Source organism: Rattus rattus, chromosome 1 (assembly GCF_011064425.1).
Source record: "Rattus rattus isolate New Zealand chromosome 1, Rrattus_CSIRO_v1, whole genome shotgun sequence".
Lineage (NCBI taxonomy): Eukaryota > Metazoa > Chordata > Mammalia > Rodentia > Muridae > Rattus > Rattus rattus.
Window position 1 is genome coordinate 143,472,888 of NC_046154.1, and position 17,429 is coordinate 143,490,316.

At 36.3% G+C, this 17,429-nt stretch overlaps 1 protein-coding gene across 2 annotated transcripts in view; it reads right to left on the bottom strand.

Annotated features, from left to right (window-relative positions):
* LOC116903800 (gamma-1-syntrophin) overlaps positions 1-17,429 on the bottom strand; it is a 281,407-nt gene that overhangs the window by 69,263 nt on the left and 194,715 nt on the right. For both annotated transcript variants that reach the window (XM_032906505.1, XM_032906495.1), the window contains 2 exons: positions 9,555-9,671; positions 7,521-7,592 (listed from right to left, as the gene is read on the bottom strand). In XM_032906505.1, the coding sequence (XP_032762396.1) occupies positions 7,521-7,592; positions 9,555-9,671 (189 nt within the window). The remainder of the gene's footprint in view (positions 1-7,520; positions 7,593-9,554; positions 9,672-17,429) is intronic.

Genomic DNA, 17,429 nt, shown 5'->3' on the forward strand with positions numbered 1-17,429 from the left:
ACAGAACACTTTTACACATTTGTTGATAAGACACAAAGGGACACAGACATGCACATTCACACACACACAAAGACACACACACACACACACACAGAGAGAGAGAGAGAGAGAGAGAGAGAGAGAGAGAGAGAGAGAGAGAGAGAGACAGCAGACAAAACTTGACATGCACAAAGACAGTAATCAGCTATAAAGCTACAATGCATTTCTTCACTGAGACTGAAGGGAAGATCTGGACTTCTGATTTTAGAGAAAAAAAGAATATGAATATGATATATATATATATATAAACTTTAGGAAGAACTGGGTGGATATATTTTCTCTGAAGTAGAATTTAAATGGGAAAAACACTTAGAAAAAATAGTGTGCCAGTTGAAAATACTGTTGACTCTTTGAAGCTTCATCAAGACCCCTTTTTGTCTACATAAGTATAACTTTAAAGCTTACCCAAAGCAAAAGGAGAAAAAAGAAGACAATATAAACTATTTCATGCATTGAACTTTGTAATTCAAATTCATGTACTTTTCTAAAAAATATTCCCACTCTTACATAAAACTCTATAAACATGAAAGCTGGTAAAGAGAACACAGAACATTGAATATCAGCATTTTTCCTGATCTTGCATGAGGACCTGTCCTAGCTGTGATCTGCACCTTTCTTCCTCTCCAAAGAGGCTGATACTCAGCAGAACAGATTATTCCATTTTGAGCATACATAAAGGCTAAGGAGCAAGGAGTAGAAAGAGTAATATCAATAACAGTAATTTTGCTGAATATCATAAGAAATAATAACCATATAACAATAAGAAATATTGTAAATATATAAGTAAAGTTCTGTTGGTTCAATCATCAACACAGGAAGACATAGTATGCAAACTACCATTCTAAATAAATTTTAACACCATTTCAATAGTTATATGTATATATGTATATATGTGTATATATGTATATATGTGTGTATATATGTATATATATATATATATATTAGTCTAAAAAGAGTATGGAAAAACTTGAAATACATATGAGGGAGTTTAAGTTGCATAGATGATTTAAAATTATTTGCTCCAAGAAAAAGATCCTTGAGATTGATGCCATGTTGATTATTGCTGCCAAATCTATTTTCTAACGTTTCCTTCATCTAGAATGTCTCCTGGTGATTTACTGTACAAATATTCACTAACAAGAAAACTACCATAGAAAACCAGTCATCAGCTATTTTAAAGTCTGCATTTATTTAATATTTTTTAAAGTACGTGTATTTTTAAGGTTACCATTATATGTATTTTATGCAAGTTACTGAAAGAAATTACAATGTAAGGATTCAAAAAGCACAACTCGTCCATGGCTTTTCTGTAAACAAAACTTAGGCTATATGTTGGATGAGGTAGGCAAATCCCACAGATTTGGTTTGTGCCCAATCACAAGCACAGAGCTGGCCAAGGAGTAATTGGATTTGAGGAAAGGAAGAGTTTGCATTTGGGTTTAAGTTTCTAGTCTGATGGCTGGAAACCAGCATTGTTCTTCAGCTGTATATTGTATATTAACTTCCTAATGAGGCAAGAAGACCAGGTCCTGCTGTTACCACACTACATGCCCAAGAGATGTTCACTTGGGTTTTAGGAGTAAAGCTTTGGGAAAACTTTCACCTAGAAGAAAGAAGAGGATGAATGAATTAAATGAAGCTTGCAATGGAGCAGTTTTAGGTCAATGAAATAATTTGTTAATGCAACTTAATTAATAACTTAGGGCATTGAGAATGTCTTAGAAAAACAGAACAAAAATTTCAACATAACAGATGGCAGATGTATGAAACATAACATACTTTCCCAAGATGCTACATTCTAAGATGTTTAAAATTTGAAACATCTAATAAATTATACAAATAAAAACAATCTTGTTTCAGTTTCCTATTATCAGAGATGATTAGGTTGCTGTATTATTTTGAAACAGCAAGGCCACATCTGAAGATGTCTTGGTTGGCATTGTTTATGTGACTAGTTTTCTATATGATAAGTTCTTTTCCTTTTTTGAGGCTGGGTCTATCTGTGTAGCACAGGCTATTCTGGAATTTCCTACAAAGCCCAGACAACTCCTCTGCACTGTATCTTTTGCTTTGGGTTCTAGGTGCTGAGATTGCTGGTGCAGGGCATCACATCCCAACTTGGTGTGTTCTTTCAGGCTGTTAACCATCTGAATAAACGAACACCATTTTTATCCAACACCAGCCATTCTACCACTTATTTTGAGCCATGGACAAGCCTTTGCTAATCATCAGGGAAACAGATGGGTAGGGTCAGAGAAAGAAAACTTGGGATTTTAAGAAGACTTACAGACTTTATGACACTTTAACTATAAAGTTATAACTAAATTACTCTACATATATATTTCTACAATATATAGTTTATATCCATTATTAAATGTTATATATATATAACTAAATAATAATTACATTTATAACTAAAAGTTGTTATTTAGTATTTCAAGTGATTTAAACTGTGAAACGCTCCACAAGCAAATCTTTCTTAGAAGACTGCCACTTTGTAAATATAAAGATTTAGAATATTCAGAAGTGTCTTTTCAAGAAGATGCTATACTAATAAAAAAATTTCCTCAAATCAGTAATTTGAGTAATTTGAGCATTATTTTGCAATCTTTCCTACTAGTAGTATCTATTTTCTCTTCCAAATGTGGAGAGGAGAGTGGTGGCAAAAAGAATGGTAGGGAGCGGGAGTTGGGAGGGAAACAGGTCAGGTAATCAGATGCAGAGAGAAGAGAGAGAGAGAGAGAGAGAGAGAGAGAGACTAGAAATCAGGGTTGGGTACTCTCTGGGGAGGGTAGTACCATCTCTAAAACATGTCAGAAACCTGGAATTGGGGAAGACCTCAGGGAATCTATGGGGTTGACTCTAGCTGAGACTCCTAGTAGTGGGGAATATGAAGCCTGATGTGGCCACTTTTGTGGCCAGGCAGGATTCCTAGTGAAAGGATAAAGACAGCAACCCACCCACAAAACCTTCAACCCAAAATGTGTTCTGCCTACAAGAAGTACCAGGACAAAGATGAAGAAGATCAACCAATGATTGGCCCAATTTAAGACTCATCCCATGAGCAAGACCCAATCTCTGACACTATAATGATACTCTGTTATGCTTGCAAATAGAATCCTAGCTCCACCCAATTGTTACTCCAGCCAGTGGAAACTGGCACAGAGACCCACAGCTAAATATTAGATGAAATTCAGGGAGTCTTGCAGAAGAGTTGGTGGAAGGATTTAGGGACCCGAGGATAGGGCCTCCACAGGGAAACCAACACAGTCAACTAATCTGGATTCTTGAGGGCTAGCAGAGCCTGAACCAGCAAACAAAGAAAGAGCATGGACTGGACTTAGGCCCCTTGCACCTATGTCGCAGTTGTGCAACTTGGTCTTCATTTGTAATCCCCAACAATTGGAATGGGACTGTCCCTGAATATGCTGCCTGTTTGTGGATCCCTTTCCTCTAACTGGGCTGCCTCATCTGTTCCTAGTCCTGCAGTAACTTCTTGTGCCAGGATAGGTTGTTATAGTGGGGTCAGGTGGGGAGATGTTCATCCTTCTCAGATGAGAAGAGGAGTGGGGAATGAGGAAGGAGCTATATGATTGGGGGACTGGGAGGTATAGAGGATTGATATTGGGATGTAAAGTAAATAAATTAATGAAAAAATGAATAATGAACTTAGCTTTTTAAACATAGGACATAGAAATATATTTATTCACCTATGTATCTGTTTCTTTAAGATATGATTCTCTCATCATTTATTTTAATTTTAGATGCAAAGTGTTTTCCTCCATTTATCTTTATTCTTACTCTCCATCTTTTGTTTTATGTCCCTCTCAGTATTAGGTATAGAACTCAGGGCCTCTAGCATGCAGGCAAATACATGTATATGCAAAACACATATACACACTTCACTTCATATGCCTACTATTGAGAAAGGAGGAAAAATGGAGATATATAGAGATAGGCATGGAGAATGAGATAGAGATAAAGAAATACATATGAATAAAGATAAAGAGGAAGAAAGTGAAGGTAAAGATGAAAAAGATATGGAGAAAGGGAACATGTACAGATTTCAATAGAACAGCCATTTAACAGCAAGACAAGCACCAAGACAAGGATGTCTTGTCCTCAGCCTCCATCCCAACCCACCACTCTAGAATATTCATCTTCCTGCTATTACTATTGTTCGTTCTCATGAAAAAGACCATCTTACCTGTTTCTGGTTGCCAATTCTATTGAAACAAGATACAAAGACTACCTCTAAGGTACAGATCCCCCAAAAAATTATGACAATAAGAAATATTTCATCTTCTGATTAACATATTCTGCCAAACCAGACTGCCAGCTAGTCTGCACCCAAGAAAAAACTACAGTGCACAGGCATCCTAGGAGATCCTCTGCACACAAGGCAACGGGTAAGGATCCACAAATCTCTGGGAGCAACTGGACTCAGGATGCAACAACCCCCAAAACGTCCATCCCACAAATTCCACTTCTCTTCCAGACAGTGCCTTCTGCTGGGGCAGACTGTCAGCTAATCTGCTCCCCTGAAGACACCACAGCCTGAAGGCATCCCTGGAGATCTTCTGCACACAAAGCAACTGGGCAATTGATCACCAGCTTGTCTGCTCCCCTGAAGATACCACAGTTTGAAGGCATTCCAGGAGTTCCTCTGCACACAAGGCAACTGGGAAACCAACACTACGGTCTGAAGAGATCCCAGCGGCTCTGAGGCATGCAGGGCAACTGAACCAAATGACTGAAAGCCTCCCTGGAGTTCTACTGCATACAAGGAAAAAGAAACCATAGTCTGTACCCCCTCTACCTCGCCGCCCAAGAGACACATAGGACAACAGCTTGACTGCTCCTCTGAAGACCCCGCAGACAGAAGGCCCCACAGGAGGTCTGCAAGAGGCAGAGCCAAGGCCTACCAGGAAACCTGAAGCAACCCAGGGACAAAAGAGGAAGGCTCCAGACAGAGACACCCATACAAACAAACACCAGGGATAACCAGATGGTGAGAGGCAAGCACAAGATCATAAGCAATAGAAGCCAATGTACATGGGTATCATCAGGACTCACTTCTCCCACCACAGCAAGCCTTGTTTATACCAACTCACTTGAAAATCAGAAAGATGAACTAAAATTCTATCTCGTGAAGATAATAGAATCCTTTAAGGATGATATAAATAACTCACTGAAAGAAATATAGGAAAACAGTTAAACAGCCCTTAAAGAGAAAACAAATAAATCCCTTAAAGATGAACAGGGAAACAATCAAACAGGTGAAGGAATTGAATAAATCAGTCAAAGACCTAAAAGTGGAAGTAGAGACAGTAAAGAAAGCACAAATTAGGGCAACCCTGGAAATGGAAAACCTAGAAAAGAGGTTAGGAATTGCAGATGTAAACATCACCAACAGAATACAAAACAAAGAAGAGAGAATCTCAGGTATAGAAGATACCAAAGAAGAGAGAGACAGCTGTCAAAGAAAATTCAAAACATAAAAAAAATCTCTTAACCCAAAACATCCAGGAAATCCAGGACATGCTGAAAAGACCATATCTAAGAATAATAGGAATAGAAGAGAGTGAAGATTCCCACCTAAAAGGACCTGAAAATGTCTTCAACAGAATCATAGAAGAAAACTTCCCCAACCTAAAGTAAGATATGGCCATAAATGTACAAGAAGTCTGTAGAACAACAAATGAATGGGATCAGTAAAGAAAATCCTCTAATCATATAATAATCAAAACACTAAATACACAAAACAAAGAAAGAATATTAAAAGTCACCAAGGAAAAAGACAAAGTAACATATAAAGGCAGACCCATCAAATTATACCAGACTTCTCACCAGACACATTAAAAGACAGAAAAGCCTGCACAGAAGTAATACAGTCTTTAGAAGAACACAAATGCCAGCCCAGGTTATTATATCCAGCAAAACTTGCAATCAACATCGAGGGAGAAACCAAAATATTTCAGGACAAAACCAAGTTCAAACAGGATCTATCTACCAATTTGGCCATGCAAAGGATTATAGAAGGAAAACACTAATACAAGGATGATATCTACACCAAAGAGAAGACAAAATATTAATCATCTTACAACAAAGCAAAGAGGAGAGACCCACATGCACATAATGCCACCTAAAAAAACAAACAAAATACAAAGTAACAATCATCTATCTTTAATATGTCTCAAGATTAATGGGCTTAATTTAGATATAAAAAAGCTAACAGACTAAATATAAAAATAGGATCCAGCATTTTGCTTCATACAGGAAAAACATTTCAATAACGAAGACCATCATGACCTCAAAGTAAAAGGCTGGAAAAAGGCATTCCAAGCAAATGGTCACAAGAAACATCTGTAGTTGCCATCCTAATATCCAATAAAATACACTTTCAGCTGTGTGGAGAGTTAGGTCAGAATATCCACTACATGAAACAATATATATATGATTTGCCAATGATAAACTATAACTCAGGCAGCAATTCTGCTCTGGGCATACTCTAGAAAAGATATAATCACTACTAGATGAAAGCATTAACATGTCTGCATCTTTTTTGACAGTAACCAGAATATGGAATCTATAGAAGAAACTATGAAAGACAAAATAACTGTGACACATAAACACAATGGTATAGTATTCAGCCCCAAGAATGCCTAGGATCCTTCCATCTTTCATAGCATGGGTGTGCAATGAAATGGATCAGATTTGAGAATATATGAGCTCCTTTGATCTTGGACTATAGAAAAACAGTGAAATGTTCAATTCAAATATACAGAAATGGAGACCTGAAGAACAGGTCTGAGAGTGGGAAAACCAAGCAGATAGAAGTCAATAGCCACAAAGTGGCAGATACACAAGATTAGGACATGTAGAAATTTGAAGAGCAACATGAGATTTACCTGCTTTTAACTCAGAGAAAAACAATTGACTTGAGATGTGAAGACTATGAAAATTTACTGCATATTAGTGTCATTTCATTATATAATATATTAACATATATGTTAATACATGTCAATGAATTAATACAATTCCCCATAGCATCATGTTGTAGACATTAACTCTACACAATAAAAATTTTGAAAGGAAACCTGCACTGATGGTTCTTTCATGTAACCCACTATAATTCCTACTCTATACTGTATAAGTCATTTCAGGTTTTAAGAATCCCTGAAACTTTGATGCTGTGAGAGTTCTGTGTCATCAAGCGTTTAACCAAAGTGCAGTGATTGTCAGATCCCAAGACAAAGAAAATATGTTCTTCTCCATTTGATTTCACATGTATTTTTCTTGCTTAGACTTACTCTCTGAGTGCCTGGGCATTTGTGTATGTTGAGTTTCTCTCCTTTACCTCTCATTTAACTTTCCATATTCTTTTCAATTCATAGATTGTTTTCATGAGCTCTACCTGAGCTCAGAGACCCACTCTTCAGAAGACGTTCCATCAAAGGGCTTGTCCTTAGTACACATACCTTGAGAACTTTGCACATGATCTCACACACGGAGAAGGTCTTCTCTGCTCGAGTCCAGTCCCAGGTGGTCACCTTTAAAAGACGGGTAATAACAGATCATTGGTGCTAGTAAGGCATTTCTGTTTCCCTCTGTTTCATCTGGATAATGATACTTTCATGGAAGTGTTTCTTTAGTCTCTCAATAAGTGATACTTTCTATAAAGGTCCTTCTATAGCATTTGGGTTTATTCAAAATTTATCATCATTTGTCTTACTCTTTTCAGGACACATTTTATGTTGTTTGCAACAATTTCCATTTGAGAAAAATTTTTAAATCTTTAAAATAATTTGTGTGTTCTTCTAACACAAATATTGAATATGCAAGTATTAAATATGCATTTTCCCTTAAAAATACAGAGTAGAACTGGTTTTGATTATTTAAAAATAAATTATTGATATTTTAAAACCATTCTAATATTATTAAGATATTGTGAAATATCATCTCTACTCTGAAGTTAATTCCCTTACTTATTCTAAAATATTTAATCTCTCCAAGCAGAAGAAATTATTAAGGGTAAGAATATAGCAAAATATATAAAATATTATTTTTCCTTTCTGGTACCATGAATTTTTTATGGACATAAACATTTAAAATAGCAATGATTCATACTCGAGAACTCTCAGATCATTTATACTATTAAACCTATCAGTGAGCAGCATGGTATCCTGTGGTAATAATTATATTTATCCTGTGTTTATTTTCTATAAGTTACATGCTTCCAAAGCAAGACTTTCAAGTAAAAAAATGTGCATACGTATTGAGTGTACATAGAAGACGTAATAGAATATATTACAAACAGATTAGGGTCCAGAAGAATTGCACAGTTTGGAAGATCATATACTGAACTGTGATAGCTGAAGCTGAGCTTGACTATTCCCCCAAAGACACATGTATTCAATGGTTGTTCCTAGTCTGTTATATTTTGTGACATTGCCAAACATTTAGAAGGTGGTCTATAATGTAAGAAAGTTTAGGTCATTAGGGACATGAATTTCTATGGAATATTAACATCTGAAGTCCTATTTTCTCTCCCCTCTGGCTACCATAAAGTAAACTTCCTCCTCTGCTGTATACACTAAGCATGTTGCACTATGCTGCCCTAAGTCATACAACACAGCCATGTGGCCAAATGGACTGAATTCTCTGACACTGCGTTTTTCTTTAGTGGCTGACCTAGCTAATTTTTACAGTAGAGGAAAATGAATGTATTCATGTATTCCCCAGAAAATATTTCTCTTTTCCTCAAGAATAATAAAATTTTATTTAAACCTTTGTGACATTTGTATTTTCCTTGTTGTTTTGTTGTACTACAGTAGTTTATTTGGAGACAGCATCTCACCTTTTTTATCTGGCCAGCCTCAATCACATCCTCTTCTTTCCTCAAAGTCCCACACTCAGAAATGCAGGCATGTAACATCATACCTGCCTTTCATTTATACACTTAGCAACATTTTACTTAACAACATTAGCAACACTAGAATTTTACTTAATATATGTAGACTTAATATGGACTGTTTTGAAGTTTTATTTATTATATGTTAATAAAAATTTAAATACAAGTTGAAAGCTTAATGCTGATAATGAAACACTGCACATACAGACTAAGGCCCCTCACGTGGTCCACAGATACAAAAGGAATGGAGCATTAATTAATATAGAATAAATGTTTAAAACTCTACCTATCTTCATTTCTTTACATTTTTATACACTACAGGAAACTCCTTGACATATCTTTGGGGACGTTTCTTAAATTATTTCCAATGTCTTCATGAAATTTTTAACAACAATATTATGGCTTGCTCCAGTTTTCAGTTTCTTAAGCGAAAAATGACATCTAATGTCTTGAAAGCTTTACTTTTGGCCAAATATGAACAATTTCCTAAATGTCCCTGTGACTTATTTTCAAACTGCATTGGTAATTAGGCGTTGTTCAGGTGACATGAGTCTTCTATGAGCAGATTGGGGAGCTCCAACATTTGGTGATAAACACTTACTGGAGGTGACAGGAACCTGTAAAGACAGGAGCCCCGCAGGGCGAGGAACACAGGTGTGTACACACGGTCCTGGAGGGACTCCTGCTCCCGGGCTTCGCACCAGCCCATGTAGACTATCTGCAAGGAAAGTAAGTGCTGTTACTGCCAAACTGCACTTTACACACTGTAGTCTATTAGTGTGTCTTGTGCTCATATAATTTCATGAAAATTCATCTAATTGATTTATACCAAGTTCCACTCAAGCAGCCTCCCCATCACTAGAGGATAGAAACTACTCAGAGGACTTTGTCTCCATAATATCGTCAAATGCTGCCTTCTAACATTTGGCATCAGCTACCTTCTCACTCATGCCCTCTCCTTTTTCTTTTTGCTCTTAAAAGAATTTACTTACAATAGACTATTAACTCTTGTTTTCCCAATTAGATATATTTATTATGCCTGAGTGTTTCCATAATACAAAGCATGAAACTGAGCAATAGAAGCCTTTCCCGTGTATCCACTAGAATGAAACACATCATCCTCTGAAAGACAGAATGGTGAGGCACTTATTCTGAGCACGGACCTTGGGTGATAAAGTATATGCTATCATTTTTTATAATTAAAAATTATAAAAGGTAAAAAAAATAGGTTAATTTTGACACATCAAGTTGCAATGACTGATCATAGCTCTGGGTCTTCTTGACTAAGAGAAATCAGTTTCTAAGGGAAAGCACTGTTCTATAAAGAATATCTTGAGCAATTTATGGAAGCTTCATCTGTTTACAAAAGGCTATTGGCTAATGAGCTTAGGCAGGAAAGAGGGAGGTGGGAATTTCACTACAGAAAGGGAACTCTGAGATAGTCAGGTTAGGGAAAGGGAATTTGTCCTGAACTCTGGAGGAGAAGGTCGCATAAACCTGATGAATGGTAACTAACCATGTGCAAAAGATAGAATACTTTAAACCAGTTAAATAAGCTATAAGTGTTGACGGGCCACCAATGTTGTTATTTAAATCTCAGATATTAATATAAGATATCAGTTGTTAATAATATCAGAATATCAGTCACACCCATGGGGAAAGAGCACACCAAACCAACACCAACACAGTTACACGTGATGAGATTTTAATGGGGAAAGGAGACAAGGGGAAGTGGGGAGAGAAAGAAGAGAAAAAGAAAGTTAGGGGGCAGGGAATTTGCCTTTTATTTGGAATGGGACATAAAGGTTCCCAGGTGGAGGTGTGAATTGAACCAAAAGGTCTTCTGGGAATGTATGGCCATTGCCATGGCAACAGTGACCAAAAGGTGTCACTGCTAAGGGCGATTTCTGATATCAACAATAAGCTAGTCATGGAATAGGCCAAAGCATTTGGGCTAAGACATTATTCATAAATTATCTCAGAGTCATTATTTTGGGGAAGAAAGAGGCCAAGTGGAAAAGCTGAAGTCTATATTTGGCATCTAATACATGGGGCATAGAATCCAAGCTTAGAAAAGTCCCTGGTGGGAGGCAGGGGAGCTACACTGTTCCTCATGTTTCAGTATTGCATGAGACTCAACATCCACAAATGTTTGAATGTTACAGTTTTGATATTTGATTCACATTTTATTAATGCCATATGAAAAGACCCTTTTTACCTCACCAGTTTTACTTTTTGATTTCTAATTTTCAGATATTGATTCATCAATCACATTGTTTTCTATAACACTTTCTATGGCCAATAAAATATGAAACACACGAGGAAGTTCAGGTAGGCTTAGTGTCCATTATACCATTCTCAAAAAGCAATGGTGAGAGTAGCAGAGTGTCCAGCACAGCCATCATGCTCATCCAGTTGCTAATACCAAATTACCAGCTTGCTGCAGAAGATGAGGCCCTTTTCAGGTCCAAACCAGCATTTAAAGTGGTTTGTATACAACACAAGAACCTTCATGAATAATTCCCACTTACACCCAGTGTCATTTTCTTCCTACTGCATCATTTTTACTATATAATAAACTGGATTGTCTATTAACTTAGTTTATATTATAATAACTCTCTTGCATTTATAAAGTCTCTGATTTAACAACTTTAGGAGTTGTGATTTACATATCTTCTCCAGAGTATTAATGTATGCTTTGAAATTTACATTATAATTGAACACTTCACAGACTTTTAAATTCCATAGTAAGTTCCAGACACAATATATTGTTTGGATTTATTTTTGTATAGTCAATTATAATTAAAAAATAATAAATATTGAAAATAATAGTCATAAAAACATTTCACTATGTATATATTTATACACACACATGCAGGCATACACACATGTTGAAACAAGCTACAATCCTTTGAAAGGAAGGAGCTTCAATTGTGAAAATGGCCAAGAATACTGGTCTGAGGGCAAGCTTGTTGAGCATGTCCTTTCTTAGTTAATGATTGATAGGGAAGAGTCCAGCCCATGGGTGGCTCCACCTTTGGGCAGTTGTTCCTGGATAAGAAAACAAACTAAGCAAGCAATGAAGAGCTAGGCAGGAAGCAGTGTTTCCCTTTGGTCTCTGTCTGTTGTTGCCTCCGGGTGCACTGAGTTCCCACCTTAGTATTCCACAACTATTGCCTCTGACCTGAGAGTTGCCAGCTGAAATAAACTCTTTCCTCCCTAAGTTGCTTTCGGTCATGGTGTTCTATCACAGCAATGAAACTCTAAGAGTGAAATTTGCACCAGAATCATGTGGTATTGCTTTGGTCAGCCTGAATATATTTTATGTAACATTGTAAAAGGACTTTTGAACTTTGGGATAGAAAAACTATTGTTTAGAGCTTACTGAGCTGTTACAGGAACTAAAGAAGTTAAACCTGAGAATGATCAGATAATGGAGATCCAGCTTGTGAAGTATTAGAGAGAAATTGGAGAGATCTATGAAGACTATAAGACTATCCTGTATTTTGAAATAGAATCTGGATGCCTGGGACTGAAGACTTCGCTGTGACTAACAAGACTCCAGCAGCATTGAGGCAATATCTTCTGGAGAGTTTTTCCTCAGGGACAGCATAGAGTAGCTATGGCCCAGAGATGGGAAACTTTGTACCTCATTCTGGCAGCTGTACTTAGTAATGGGTAAAGAATTCCACGTATTACTAGTTATGAAAGCTCAAAAGGGCCACAGAAAGCAGTAGAATCTTGGCATCTGACAGGCCAAGAAAGGACATTGGTGAAGATGCAGCCACAGTTGAAGTAGAATTTCCAAGTCATAGAGAGAAGTTGAGGCTTGGCACGATGTGGTAGACTAGTAGAAAGGCTAGTGTTGATGGTATAGCTCAGTTGCACGGAAGAACCCAGCATTTTCGAGATGCTAGTAGCGTGGAATGACTCCAAAAGACAACAGAAGCTGTGGAGTGGAGCCAGCCAGTGAGACAAGATGTGTGTGCAGCAGTAGGCAGAGTCAGAGAGAGAAGTGGTCCAAGACCCTGATAAAAATGAGTGGGTTCTAGATGTCAAGCACTGAGTGTCTTACACTTTGTATAGTTTTGCTTTGATTTGGGTATGATCATGCACTAACTCATGCCTCCTATAAAAAGAAGTTGTGTCCCTAGTTTTTATTTCATAGGAGCCCATTGAAAAAAGACTTGGGAATTATATAAGACTTTAGAATTTCTAAATTTTAAGGACATTGTAGAGGATTTAGTTAGTTTAGACAGGCTTTGAACTTTGAAAAGGACTTGGATATTTTAAAGATATTTAAAATTTTTTGAATTCTTAAAGACTGTAGGACTTTGAAAAGTTGAAATGCTTTCTATTATGATATTAATATTAGATGTTGGGAATGAAAAAGAAAGTAAAGTTTATATATTAAGAGTAATATCTTTGTGTCAAGTTTAAAAGGGGTTAATTTTCCTGATTAGTTTTTTGTCAATTTGACAAAAGTTGCAGTCATTTGAGGAGAGGCAGCTACAATTGAGAAAATGCCTCTCCTAGACTGGCTTGTGGATATACCTGTGGGGAACTTTCTTGGTTAATGACTGGTTTGAAAGCATCCAGCCCACTGTGGGTGATGGTTCCTCTAAGCAAATGTTCTTGGATATCAGGAAAACTGCCTAGCGGGTTATGGGGCGATAGCTAGTAAGTAGCACTACTCTGGGACTCCTGCATTCAGGTTCTTACCTTAGCCTCTTGCCCTTATTCCTTAAAGGATAAAATGAGATGAGCAGTTTTAAGAGGAAATAAAGCCTTTTCTCACCAAGCTGCTTTTGGTCATGTATTTTACCACATTAATGGAATCTTAACCAATGCTTGTAAGTATGCAAACTAGTTTAGTTACATTATAGTAATTGAGTTAAAATGAAAGAAGGGTATGATCAGTTTCTATGTTTCTCATTTTTATAATAAATAATTCAGAAAAGTCTTCGAGCCTAGTTGTTTTAGAGGACTAGAAAATATACTGGGTTTAAAGTCCTAGTTATTTATCAAAGTACTGGGACTAGATGGAGAATCCTCAGTCTTATGGGCATTTATATCTATGTAACATATAAATCTAAACACAGGTCTTATTTTGCCATATAGTAATAACAGCATCAGGGCAGAGACTGAATTCCTGCTCACAAGAGGAGGGCAAAACCTCTGCTACAACAATTCTGGAGCAAAAGGTCAGGCTCAAATGTAAAGTGGGTCCAGGCAGAAGTTAGAAAGATGGGGCAGAAAAAGTCAATCTGCAAATAGTCTGAGGTAATCCTACATAGCAGTTTTTTTTTCAAAATGGCACCCCCATTTCCATACATTTCATGTCCATTGTCCTATGGCTTCACAAATATAAGTAAGGGTATTTTAAATATTATGAATTTGTCTAGACAAAAGAGAACATAAAAGACAGCACAATGCAGTTTAAAAGTTGATGTAGTAAAAACACTCTAGAGTGATGATTAAAGCCATGAACATGGGTAGAAAATAAAGGTGGTAAGAAAGGGCTGTCACAATGAGAAATTAAACCCTTAAAATCTAATTCCTAAGCAAGAAGAGATAAACAGAGCTAAGACACAGAGAAATGGTCACACACAAAAGGATTCCCAAACATACATAAAGGGGTTAGTTTACTAAGAACCATAACTGAACAGAGGTATTTCATTATAATTCTGTAGAAAACTAGAGATTGAAAAAAAAAATAAGAAAAGTGGCCAAGAGGCAGAAACATCAATGTAAAGGAGAGAAAATCCCAGTAACCCACAGTTCTATGTGTGTACAAATTATCATTTAAGAGGAAGCTTGTGATTTTATATCACACTGACCATGAGCAGCACATCAGCCTTGGAGAAGCCAGCACAGCAATATCCAGAGAAAAGGAGGGTGACCAACACAAGAAAGATAGGAGGTGCCCCAAAGAAAGGATCAAACCGAACTTACAGATAAGTAATGGGTTAAATGACCAAACGATTGTGCTTTTGCTACTAATGTCAACAAACTGCAATACTGAAATGAAAAGACCAGCTTGGTGACAATAGTCCAGTCTTATAGTCTGCTGTAAGGTGATGTCAGCGCACCCAGCACAGTTTAGCAATCCAGTCCACACTCAGAAAGTCCTACCAGGCTATTCAGTCAAGACTCCAACTCTGGCACTATTCACTCTAAGTATTCTTCCATTTTTAGAAGATCATGACAGTTATTTAAATAGTATTTATACCTATAATATTTTCTATAATAGAAAATAAAACAACAATGAAAATATGTATATAACATCAGATAATAATAAAGTCAGTTAGGTCAGAGAAACAACATGCTTTATGAGAAACTTTCTCAGAAAAGATAGCAAGATAATTACCAGCAGTGTTTACATAATGTTTGCTTTAATAGAAGATAACTGATTTTCAATTTATGCCTGTCTCCACTATATGTTTACACATATGGCAGAAAAAAAACATGAAAATAAAAACAAGTACCACATACCTCTGTGACAGTAAGTATTGCTTTCATAGAACACTCTGGTAGCACCTCAAGCTATTTTTATCTCTAACCAGTAATACCAAAATAAACAGAAAAAGCCCTCAAATATTCAGCAATGCTAGTCAACACTAAAGGAGAGAGAGAGAGAGAGAGAGAGAGAGAGAGAGAGAGAGAGAGAGAGAGAGAGAGAGAGAGAGAGAACAAGGAGTGGAGATAGAGAAACTGCATAGCAGAGGTACAGTATGCCCAGCCTAAGCTATGACCATGCAGGCTCTAATAAGAACTTTCACATTGTATTAAATGATCAATAAGTAAATAAAACAAAAGGCAAAGGGAAATTTTTGTCTTGCTTATGGAGCATGTCTAAATCATGGGGTATAGAAATTATGCAAACAAGAGGAACTGAAACACTAAGAAAAATACAAATACAGATCAAAAGCAAAACTGCCACAGTGTTGTCTATATTAGAGTAAAAAGCACTTCTAGGAAAAGAGAGAGTCGTTCTGTGAGACTGTAGGAGCACAGCTCCAATATGACATGGTAATAACAAATTTGGTGTTTCTTATGAAGCTCTTTTAAATGGTATAAATTAAAATTCCAAATAAAAATAACAAAGAACATAGTCAAATGGAGAAATCTTGTTTATCAAAATATCCCAATTACCCAATAAGGCTCCACACCCATTGATACACACAAGTTAATAAGTTATAAGTAGTTTCTTACACCTAAAAAATTCAACATCCAACAAGAAATTTGAACAAGTTGACCTCACTTTTATGTTAAACTCCAAGAATCAGGTACAATTATATATAATTTAAATCTCTGTATTCTGATAATACACAAGGTTCAAATGACCAGGTTGTGTTCTAGGCTGAATTTGTAATTCACAAGAAAGTATAAAGTCTTCTACTGATCACATATATTAAAACTAAACAACATAACATCATAGGTGAAAAGATGAATCACAAATGAAGTGAGAGAGTATTTTGAAAGAAAACAAGTATGTCAAATCAAATCTAAGAAATTCAATCAATATTGTTCACACACATTTGATTAGCCTGATAATCCATGGTTTATGGTATATATTTCCTTTTAGAAAAAAATGTAAAAGTAAAGAAAATAGACACAGATGTTATTGAAATAGTAGTTAAGTCTATAATACATGTTTTGGAAAAGAAAAGTAGTTGTTTGAAGTTTAGTATATTGATGATTAGTATAAGAGCAAAAATATCTTCATTCTGTAGACTTCACAAACAGTAAAAGAATATAAAATGCAATATTGAGAAAATTAATTTTGAGTTTAAAATAGACTACAATGATTACTAGAATATCAAAAAGGGTGAAAGGAGATCTCCAAAAATAACTAATGCTACAATTATTCAGCCAATTCAATATATTATTTAGAACTGGAGAAAAATGTGAGGGTAGGTCAAATATGTCTTCAATTTCTTCTAATCCTTGGAAAAAATAAACCATATACTTATAAAACCTTTCAGAAAATAGAATAAAGAAATAAGCAATCCTCATGTCATTTTAGGACATTTAGAGTCCTTATGACCTAAGAAACTGAGCTTACAGGAGTACTTATGAGATGAACATTTTCCCTGAAAAACACTCTTTAAAATGTATTTTGTTTTTTATTTAAAAGTATTTTCATGTAATATGTTTTGGTTATGTATGCCCCTACCCTTCTCCTCCCAGATCTTCCTACCTATCCAACTTCATGTTGTCTCTGTTTCTTCTACAGCGAGAGCGAGAGCGAGAGCGAGAGCGAGAGCGAGAGCGAGAGCGAGAGCGAGAGCGAGAGCGAGAGCGAGAGCGAGAGCGAGAGCGAGAGCGAGAGCGAGCACAGGAAGACAAAAAAAATGCCAAAACAAAGAAAAAATTCAATATAGAAACAAAATAACATGGAGTTTGTTTGGTATTAGTTAACTCCTGGCCATGGGACCTGAATATAACATCATTGATAAACCCAGTGACACTA